The sequence below is a fragment of the Anabrus simplex genome, chromosome 2 (genome assembly GCF_040414725.1).
Source record: "Anabrus simplex isolate iqAnaSimp1 chromosome 2, ASM4041472v1, whole genome shotgun sequence".
Lineage (NCBI taxonomy): Eukaryota > Metazoa > Arthropoda > Insecta > Orthoptera > Tettigoniidae > Anabrus > Anabrus simplex.
Genome location: NC_090266.1, coordinates 14,207,634 through 14,218,963, shown reverse-complemented (window position 1 = coordinate 14,218,963; position 11,330 = coordinate 14,207,634). Strand labels below are relative to the sequence as shown.

At 37.8% G+C, this 11,330-nt stretch overlaps 1 protein-coding gene across 3 annotated transcripts in view; it reads right to left on the bottom strand.

Annotated features, from left to right (window-relative positions):
- Window positions 1-422: 422 nt before the first annotated feature.
- The window catches only part of LOC136863895 (pelle-like serine/threonine-protein kinase pik-1), a 630,261-nt gene continuing 619,353 nt past the window's right edge, over window positions 423-11,330 (bottom strand). For all 3 annotated transcript variants that reach the window (XM_067140300.2, XM_068226049.1, XM_068226048.1), the window contains one exon: window positions 423-2,153. In XM_067140300.2, the coding sequence (XP_066996401.2) occupies window positions 2,022-2,153 (132 nt within the window). In that variant the 3' untranslated portion in view covers window positions 423-2,021. The remainder of the gene's footprint in view (window positions 2,154-11,330) is intronic.

Sequence of the window (11,330 nt, the reverse complement as noted above, 5' to 3'; positions counted from 1 at the left end):
TCCGTGACAAACGAACTGCTAATATAACAACCCCTCAGCATGCACATATTATACCCTGGTGCCATTGAACGTCAGTCCTTGAGGATGTTGCGTGTTTTTTTCTGGCAGTGTAGATATGCATTTTGGAAAGGTGTTTCAAAGGTATAGGGTGGCACTGGATGGAACTGAACTAGAGCAGAAAGAAAGAGAACAGAAGTCTTCAAAACTTTGTGTTACAGAAAAGTGAGATTCGTAGATCAGGTCGTAAATGAAGAGGTAGTGATTCAATTTGGAGAGAGAATTTGGCCATCAGGAGACAGAGATTATAGGATACATCTTGCTCAGTTTGTTTTGGAAGGGAGTGCAGAGGATAAGAATGGTAGGGGGAGACCAAAACCAGGTTAGGATTGATGTAGGCTGTGCAGTTGGAGGACAGTATGATGTGAACGTTATCAAGTCAGTTTATTTAAAAATCACAAACCAATTTACAGGGAAATATACACAACAATTTTCTGCATGCATAATAAGAAACTTCGACAACCTTTTAAAATATATTTTCAACATAGTAAACTAGTTTTCTTTTACTTTACAGTACCTTATACAAGTTTCTAGATACAGTCCTCTTTGAGGATCTGCGAAGGTATTCAATATAATAATAATAATAATAATAATAATAATAATAATAATAATAATAATAATAATAATAATAATAATAATAATAATAATAATAATGCAGTTGTGGTGACATATTCTGATAACTAGACAGGACCATGGGCTATGTTGATGCTTTAGCTACTATGGAGAAATACCACATTTCAAGAGCTCACCATGAGGGAAAGCAGTGGCAACAGTGACTAAATTATTGAATATATTTAAGAGCAAAAATAAGTTCATTTCTTGCATTCCTGCACATCAACTGGTAATTACTGTACAATCCCTCATTTCATTACGTTTTGAAAAACAATTTCTTATAACCTGAATCACAATTCATTCTAAGTAATTACTTTATTTTATTGTTAAGTTAAAGGATACAAGAGAAAGCAGAGGAAACAGCTTTGTGGGAAGTAAATATCCTCCTGTGTATGGCAAGGTCTTCCAGCTGTATGGTTATACCATGTCCATACACTCAGCTCTGTATTCATCGCCATACATTCAAACACAGTAATCGTTATTGTAACAAGTTATTATAGAAAAACTATCAACTACTTGGCTATTACATTATACAAGCAATGTGAACTTAACATTACAGATAACGGTCACCTCAAAATACCACGTGGAACAAACTTACTGTAAACTAGTAGACAAAAATCCTCTTTTATCATATTTTCTGTTATATTCTGAATAACCATTACTAGCCATTGTTAGATGTCAAATTTCAATTTTTCAGCTGTTTGCAGACATTTCAGTGATATGAATATGTTCCTTTCTTCACAGCTAATACACTACTGCTTACTCTTGTCATCTTGAAAATAACTGAAATCAATTTCCAGTTCATGGCTACATACATAAAGATCAGTCAGTTACTGTCATGAAACAATTGTGCAGCAGAGCAAAATAAATGACGTGGGAATGTATGATCATTGTACAAGAATTTACTCTCTTTTGCCATGCACCTCGGTTTAATTTTGATTAAAAATGTCTCGAGAAGGAACATGCTAGGTCAGTTTTCACACATTTTTATGGTTTACAAGAAAATGTGCTTATTTCTTGTTATGAAGCTCCCATTGCCATGCAGACAGTAGCTGAGGCCATACAGGTTCTGTTATTTCTCATAAACTTGAGATTTCTTTTCTTGCCCATTTTACCACCAGCTGTATTGATTCCCTCCTTTCCTTTCCAAGCGACATTTTTATATGGTATGCTGAATTAATATTTGCAGAAAATTTGGCAGAGAAATTCTTTAGAGGTTTACTTAAAATTTGCTTATTTTGCAATTAAAAGCAGCACCTGTTCTGTCACTTGAAACAATTAGCTGCACTATTATAACACATAATAAACCACCCAGCCTCTTATGCCCTTATTTAGAGAATACAATACACAAATCATATACAAAGTTGCTTGTTTCGTGCAGTAATTGGTGGCTCCGTCATACCAAGTTCTGTTATCAGTGGTATAACAGCAGCTAAGTCAGTCCCAGAGGCTGAAGGCATTGGTGCAGCCTCTTCTCCCCCAGGCTGTAAAACAGAAGAAAAACATCTATGTGAGCACACACCCAGTTATGCTTATCAGAGACGTCATTTCTTCTTCATCCTCCTCCACAAACCGCTCTAAATTAACTTCCACACGACAGAACAAATTTGAACCCACTGCATTCCTTCTGCTAGATTTTGTGACAGTAAGTACAGTAGAACCTCGATGCATCCCTCAATTCATTTAGTGTTGAAAATGTTCCATATAAACTAATGTTAAATTTCCCTGGATCTACCGTTCCTCGAACTATCATTTTTTCGCATCGATTGTCAAAAAATTACTAGTCCTCTGCCACAGCTTTCCCACATTGATCGTTTATGAGAAAAATATACACAAATGCTCGTTTGAATTTAAAGTGGCATGGAACAGCAGCAATCCATTACGTGACAACGTACGCGCTACGAGCGATTAGGAGTTTCTCGGCAGGAGCAAGGTTCATGTAGGCTGGACTGAAGTAAGCACAACCACACTATACAGGCCTAACCGTGCCTACAAGCTGTCCTTGTGCTGTTTCGTCTCATTCTGAGTGGACCTGTGCTGTGTCTTTGTTGTGTGCGGCGATTACAATTTTATCTGTCGTTCGTAATTACATTGTTTTTCTCATTTTAGTTCCTGTGTATTATTGTTATTCATGAATGTCACGTCCCTTGAAAACAGTAAGAACTCTGGAAGAACAACTGAATTTTTTTTTTCTATTTCAATTGTAAATAATGAAAAATTACACATCCTTGAAATCATTAGCATTTCGCTAAAAATGCAGGTTATCGCCGTAATATCCACTTATAGCAGTGATTTGCAGTAAGAAAACTGACCTTAACGGTTTCAATTATTATGCGATGTAAAGAAAAATGAAAAGGAATGCCATTAAAATTGTGTTCACTATATATTGTGGTTGCAGTATTGACACCTCTATACATTTTACTTAAAGAGATATGTTCAAATACGGTACCGTATTTTATTATTTTGCTTTCCCCCAATTTTTTATGTTACCCGTATTTATAGTTTTCCAGCATCCATCGTAATTTTCCCCCTCTCTCTTGAAAAACAATGCATCGAGGTTTTGCCGTACCTGAAATGTCCCTTTTTAATGATGTGTACAATAAAAGTAATTATGATTGGTGGAAAACGGTAAATAAAAAAAGTAAAATGCCTATGCAATTGGTTTAAAACAATTGTTGAGGTGTCTGAAAACAGATATGTACCTTAAAGGTGAAGAAATAGAGTTAGGAATACCAAGCTCGATAGCTGCAAATTGATGAATTACCCTGTTGTTACAAGTAGCCAAAATATTGGACAGAATAACAGAAAGGAGGATGAGAGGAAGGGTGGAAAGAAATTTAGAAGAAAAGTATGGATTTCAACAGGGCAGGTCAATCACTGACCCTATATTTACCATGAGATTACTGATGGAAAAACAGTGGGAAAATGGAAAATATCTGGTGATGGTATTCCTTGACCTAGAGAAGGCATACAAAAGTGTTAATAGAGAAAAGGTGTGTGAAACCCTGGAAAGAAAAGGATGTGGAAGGCAATCAAGAGAACTAGTGAAAGCAATGTATAAAAATTGTTTCAGCTGTGTCCAGACTCCAGCAGGGAGAACAGAACTCTACTAAGGCAGGGAAGTGTATTATCTCCACTTATATTTATAATGGTTATGGATGAAATTCTAAAGGAAACAAAGGCAAGGTATGGAGGGGACATGAAAATAATAATGTTTGCAGATGGCAGTGATCTGGGAAGTCAACAATACAGAAGTGCAAATACAACTAGAGGCTTTAAATGACAATATTGAGAAATATGGTGTAAAAATCAGTGTGCGTATGCATCAGAGACTTTGACAGCAAGAAATGAGAGTAAAATTCAGGCCAGTGAGATGAAGTTCTTGAGGAAGAGGAGAGTAAGAAATATTGAGGTCAGGAGAGAAAAACTGAGTGATAGGATGGAGAAGAACAAATTGGGATCGCCTGGACATGTTATGAGGATGGAGGAAGCAAGGATACCAAAACAAGTGTTGGAGACTAAGATAGAAGGAAAGAGCAAGGAGGATGGACTCTGTCAAGAACAGTGTAAGAAAGAGACGACTGGACTGGAATATATTTACTGAAGAGGAGTCGTGGAAGGAGAGGCAATGGTGGGGAAGTGCCATCAACCTGGCAGGGGCTGGACTAGGGGAGATGATGATGATGATGATGATGATGATGATGATGATGATGGTAAAGGGGATGAAAAGTCAAGTTATAAGTTTCCAGATAGAAAAAGTCCTCTGAGTTTTAATTACTGTGTTGATGGGGAACAATGTAAGTACCTAGAGTGGTAAGGATGTAAACGAGAATATGGTTCCATTGTATGGGACCCACACCAGGGCTACTTGATACAAGAAGTGGAAGTAGCACGATTTCTTCTGGGTGATTTCCGAAAAAGGAGTAATGTATTGCAAGCCATCCACTTCATGACCGTATCGATGAGTACAATCAACAAATTAATTTAAAAACCACCTAATCGATACTTTATTTTTTTTCCTTGGGCAAAATTAAAAATCAAACCGTCAACACGGCCTTTTACCATAACATAATGAGTGACATTTAAGGAGATATCATCACAAAATACAAACAACAAATATCCAAAGACTGGAATATACTCAAGACCAAGTGTTTCTAAAAAGTGTCTACCCATAGACACTTGAAGATAATTTTTTAAATATGTTTATTAGTAAATAAGTTTTTTAACATCATGCAGACACAAATTTTAATTTAAGTAACCCTCTCACAAATGCCTGAAGACTGTTACAAACATTGACTTTTTTATTCATGCCACCTAGTGTTATTACGAAAAGTGTATCACCACAGACGCTTTAAATATTTTAAATACGTATATTAGTTAATAAGTTTTTTTCAACACAATTGTAGACGCAAATTGTGATTTAAGTATCATGCACACCTATTACCTTACCCCCAACCCACCCCTCCCTTCTTTTAGAGCATCTAGAGCAACAGTTTTCAAGATCCCATGGGACACAGTTTTAAGGTTTAATGTGCTTACTGCCCAAATGTTTTTCATCTCAACTATCTTTATACAGCTGAAGATGACCACTAAGTGGTCGAAACATGTTATGTGTGGGTTAATGTATTTTTAATTTTGCCCAAGGCAAAAAAATAAAGTATCGATTAGGTGGTTTTAAAATGAATTTGTTGAAAGGAGTAATGTTACGAAAATGTTGCAAACTTTGGGCTGGGAAGACTTGGGAGATGACATGCTTGGCTATTAACTTGACCACGATGGCCACTAATGGTCCGTATTGACTTAGTTATAGTTCATAGTTCATTTTAATTAAGGTGTTGATACACAGACATTTCATAGAATTGAGATATAATATGAAAAGATATTTCATGTTTGAATTTTCTAGCATTGTTGTATTGTCATTTTGTCAGCACACAGTTCATTATAAATAAGGTCTTTGATACATGTGATTTTACTAACAACATGAAGATTTGTTTTTTCGAAACATGTACTTGTGTTTGTATATAAGTGTGTATATAAGTAAATGATAGTTTAAATAACAATACATTCTGAATTGTATTGACTAGGTAGAACCTAAGCACAATTAATTGCTATATATGGTATGTTTTGAGCTGTCAGTGGGGAGATGGTGTGGAATGACATTAGTAGACGAATAAGCTTGAGCAGAGCTTTTAAAAGTAAGAAAGATCATAACATGAAGATAAAGTTGGAATTCAAGAGAAAAATTGTGGCAAATATTCACTTATAGGATGAGGAGTAAGGATTGGAATAAATTGTTGTTGTTTGAGTCATCAGTCCATAGACTGGTTTGATGCAGCTCTCCATGCCACACTATCCTGTGCTAACCTTTTAATTTCTACGTAACTACTGCATCCTACATCTGCTTGTTATATTCGTATCTTGGTCTACCCCTACCGTTCTTACCACCTACACTTCCTTCAAAAACCAACTGAACAAGTCCTGGGTGTCTTAAGATGTGTCCTATCATTCTATCTCTTCTTCTCGTCAAATTTAGCCAAATCGATCTCCTCTCAAAAATTCGATTCAGTATCTCTTCATTCGTGATTCGATCTATCCATCTCACCTTCAGCATTTTTCTGTAACACCACATTTCAAAAGCTTCAATTCTCTTTCTTTCTGAGCTAGTTATAGTCCATGTTTCACTTCCATACAATGCCACGCTCCGCACGAATGTCTTCAAAGACATCTTTCTAATTCCGATATCAATGTTTGAAGTGAGCAAATTTCTTTTCTTAAGAAAGCTCTTCCTTGCTTGTGCTAGTCTGCATGTTATGTCCTCCTTACTTCTGCCCTCATTAGTTATTTTACTACCCAAGTAACAATATTAATCTACTTCCTTTAAGACTTCATTTCCTAATCTAATATTTCCTACATCACCTGCCTTCGTTCGACTGCACTCCATTATTTTTGTTTTGGACTTACTTATTTTGTAGTCCTTACCCAAGACTTCGTCCATACCATTCAGCAGCTTCTCGAGATCTTCTGAAGTCACAGATAAAATAACAATATCATCGGCAAATCTCAAGGTTTTGATTTCCTCTCCTTGGACTGTGATTCCCTTTCCAAATTCCTCTTTGATTTCCTTTACTGCCTGTTCTATGTAAACACTGAAAAGGAGGGGGGGACAAACTGCAGCCTTGCCTCACTCCTTTCTGGATTGCCGCTTCTTTTTCAAAGCCCTCGATTCTTATCAGTGCAGGCTGATTTTTATACAGATTGTAGATAATTCTTCGTTCTCGGTATCTGATCCCTATCACCTTCAGAATCTTAAATAGCTTGGTCCAATCAACATTATCGAATGCCTTTTCTAGATCTACGAATGCCATGTACGTGGGCTTGTCCTTCTTGATTCGATCCTCTAAGATCAGACGTAAAGTCAGGATTGCTTTAAGTGTTCCTACATTTCTTCTGAAGCCAAATTGATCTTCTCCCAACTCAGCTTCCACTTGTTTTTCCATTCTTCTGTAAACAATACGTGTTAAAATTTTGTAGGCGTGAGATACTAAACTAATGGTGCGATAGTTTTTACACCTGTCAGCGCCGGCTTTCTTGGGAATAGGTATAACAACATTCTGCCGAAAATCGGATGGGACTTCTCCTGTACCATACATTACACACTAAATGGAATAACATTGCCATGCTGCTTTCTCCTAAGGCAGCCAGTAATTCAGAGGGAATGTCATCAATTCCAGGTGCCTTGTTCCTATTTAGGTCACTCACAGCTCTGTTAAACTTTACAACTTTTAAAAACAGGAGCTTTAAAACTGAATTTGAATATACTTTGGATGAGGTAGTTATCCCAAAAGATGGCAAGTGCAAATACTTAGGTGTGAGACTTGAAAGTAATTTGCACTGGAAGGGTCATATTGATGACATTGTTGGGAAAGCATACAGATCATTACATGTCATAATGAGGCTACTTAAAGGATGCAACAAAGAATTAAAAGAAAAAAGTTACTTGAGTATGGTTCGTCCATTATTGGAATATGCAAACAGTGTTTGGGATCCTCACCAAGAATACCTAATAAAAGAAATAGATAGTGTGCAGAGGAAAGCAGCAAGATTTGTAACAGGGGATTTCAGGAGAAAGAATAGTGTATCAGAAATGTTAAAGGAACTTGGGTGGGAAACTTTAAGTAAGAGAAGGGAGAAAACGAGACTTATAGGATTATATAGAGCCTATACAGGAGAAGAAGCATGGGGAGATATCCGTGAGAGGCTTCAGTTGGGAAATAATTATATCGGCATGACTGACCACAAATATAAAATTAGAACAAATTTTAGCAGAAGCGATTGGGGTAAATTTTCATTCATTGGGAAGGGTGTGAAGGAGTGGAACAGTTTACCAGGGGTAGTGTTTGATCCTTTTCCAAAATCTGTACAGATATTCAAGAGAATAAACAGCAACAGAGAAAATAAATGAAGTGTTAGAGGGCATTCGACCAGTGCAGGTTATTGTAAATAAAAAAAGAGTGTGTGAATAAATTAATTCCATCCCCTGGTCTAAGGAGTTTGGACAGCCAAAGTAGAGGACTGCCTGTAGGGGTGAAGTACAGTGGGGACTTCGAGGGCCCTGGGACCGCTACGGTAGCTGTGAAGGCCCTTCAGGAACTCTGAAAAGTGGTGGCAAAAGCGGCTCTGGTTAAGACGCAGCAGGTCGTTATGCTACTTAGGATCCAGAAGGGGTAAAAAAAAAAAAAAAAAAAAAAAAAAAAAAAAAAAAAAAAAAAAAAAAAAAAAAAGTAATTAAATAAATGCAATGTAAATATTAATCTTATACCAGTTGTATAGTATCATTTGAAGTAATATCACATACTGTATATCAGTTGACTATATTTGTAAGTAGTACAGGAGATATTATAAGTAGAATTTTGTAAACAACATAAATTTATTAAGGATGAGCTGTGTGTTTAATAGAAAACATTGTTAGCGTAAATTGTATAATATTGTATTATAGGAAAATTTTCTTCTCTTGTTAATTTAATATTAAGTGCTTGACAAGATTTTGAAAAAATATTGAATTTTGAACTCTGACCTCAAAATTGGGTCTCCCATTTCATCAGCATCAACAGCCTCTTCTTGTTCCAGAACCAAATTATCTACATCTTTACCTTGATACAACTGTTGGATATGTTCCTGCCATCTTTCTGCTTTGTATCCTTTCCCTAGAAGTGGCTTTCCACCCGAGATCTTAATATTCATACACCTAGATTTCCTTTCTCCAAAGGTTTCTTTGATTTTACTGTATGCAGCATCTACCTTTCCTAGGACCATACAACCTTCGACATCCTTGCACTTCTCCTTCAGACAGTCTTCCTTAGCTACCTTGCACTTTCTATCCACTTCATTCTTTAATCGCCTGTATTCTTTTCTGCCCTCTTCATTTCTAGCATTCTTGTATTTTCGTCGTTCATCAAGCAGGTATAGTATCTGCTGAGTTATCCACTGATTCTTAGTTGATCTTTTCTTCCTTCCTAATATTTCTTCAGCAGCCCTACTGACTTCATTTTTCACGACTCTCCACTCTTCCTCTATAGTGTTTCCTTCAGCCTTTTCATTTAGTCCTTGTGCAACATGTTCCTTGAAACAATCCCTCACACTCTTTTCTTTCAACTTGTCTAGATCCCATCTTTTTGCATTCTTTCCTTTCTTCAATTTCTTCAACTTCAGATGGCATTTCATGACCAACAAGTTGTGGTCAGAATCCACGTCTGCTCCTGGGAAAGGTTTGCAATCTAACACCTGGTTTCTGAATCTCTGCCTAATCATAATGAAGTCTATTTGATACCTTCCAGTGTCTCCAGGTCTCGTCCACGTATACAGCCGTCGTTTGTGGTGTTTGAACCAAGTATTGGCAAGGACTAAATTATGATCAGTGCAGAATTCAACCAGTCGACTTCCTTTTTCGTTCCTTTGTCTCAATCAGAATTCTCCTACTGTATTACCTTCTCTTCCTTGGCCTAGCACTGCGTTCCAGTCTCCCATCACAATTAGACTCTCGTCACCTTTTACATATTGTATTAAATCTTCTATCTCTTCATATATTCTTTCAATTTCCTCGTCATCCGCTGAGCTAGTAGGCATGTAGACCTGCACTATTGTGGTGGGCATTGGTTTGGTGTCTATCTTGACGACAATAATTCTTTCACTATGCTGGTCGTAGTAGCTTATCCGCTGCCCTATTTTCTTATTCATTATTAAACCAACTCCTGCATTTCCCCTGTTTGATTTTGTGTTGGTAATTCGGTAGTCGCCTAACCAAAAATCTTGTTCTTCCTGCCAACGTACTTCACTTATACCAACTACATCTAACTTTAGTCTATCCATCTCCCTTTTCAGATTCTCTAATCTACCACAATGATTCAAACTTCTAACAGAATGACAGTATCCGTCTTCCTGAATATCGGCCCCTCTTGTGTAGTCCCCACCCGGAGGTTCGAATGGAGGACTAGTTTACCTCCGGAATATTTTACCCGGGAGGAAGCCATCATCAGTACATCATTCATACAGAGAGAGCTGCATGTCCTCGGGAGTTAGTTACGGCTGTAGTTTCCCGTTGTTTTCAGCCGTGTAGCAGTATCAACACAGCTAAGCCATGTTAAGTATTATTACAAGGCCATATCAGTCAATCATCCAGACTGTCGCCCTTGAAACTTCCGAAAGGCTGCTACCCCACTTTCGATGAACCATTCGTCAGTCTGGTCTCTCAACAGATACCCATCCGATATGGTTGCACCTACGGCTCGGCTACCTGCTTCATTGCGATACGCAAGCCTCCCCACCGCGGTAAGGTCATATGGTTCGCAGGGGAGGTGGAATAAATTATAAAGTGAAATGTAAATGTACTTTTCATAGTGTGAATCACCTTCCCTTCACTTTGAAATAACATACCGGTTGTTTCACAGGACACTCCTTCACATATTCAGTTGTGAAATGTAAATTTCCAAATTCTTGAAAACAGTTAAGAAAAATTTAGGGAAACAATTGATAGGGAATCTGCGACCTAGGGGACAACCGTGAATGACGACTTCACCTTAACAGCCTTGCAGCTCTACATGGGGGCTGGACCACACCGTTGGCTGTCCTGACATTTCCATTCTGCCGGCCTCGCGGTGTAGGTCGGGTTCAAGTCCACTAAGTCTACGTGATTACAATCGAGGAGCTATGGTGGCCCCGGTCTAGAAAGCCAAGAATAACGGCTGACCACACGACACCTCGTAATCTGCAGGCCTTTGGGCTGAGCAGCGGTCGCTCGGTAGGCCACGGTCCTTCGGGGATGTTGCGCCATGGGGGTTTTCGATTCTGCTGGGTTCTTAGTTTAAGCCACGGCTGCAAATCACATCTCCAATAGAAATCTTCCTGGCCTGACAGATGACGTTACCATGTACGTTAAAGTAGTAGTAGCAGCAGCAAAACGGACGTATTTCAACAGTAAACATTCCAGTTACGACCAATCACTTCCACTTGGCAGTAAGCCATTCAACAAGGCATGAGAAGAGTTCCCATAACCTAGATTTTAGGTGCAAAAAAAGTGAGGAATCATTTGTCACCTCTAAATATGTGAAGGAAAAATGATTCACACTATGAAAAGTACCACTGTATGCTGCGGGGTAGAATTGTTA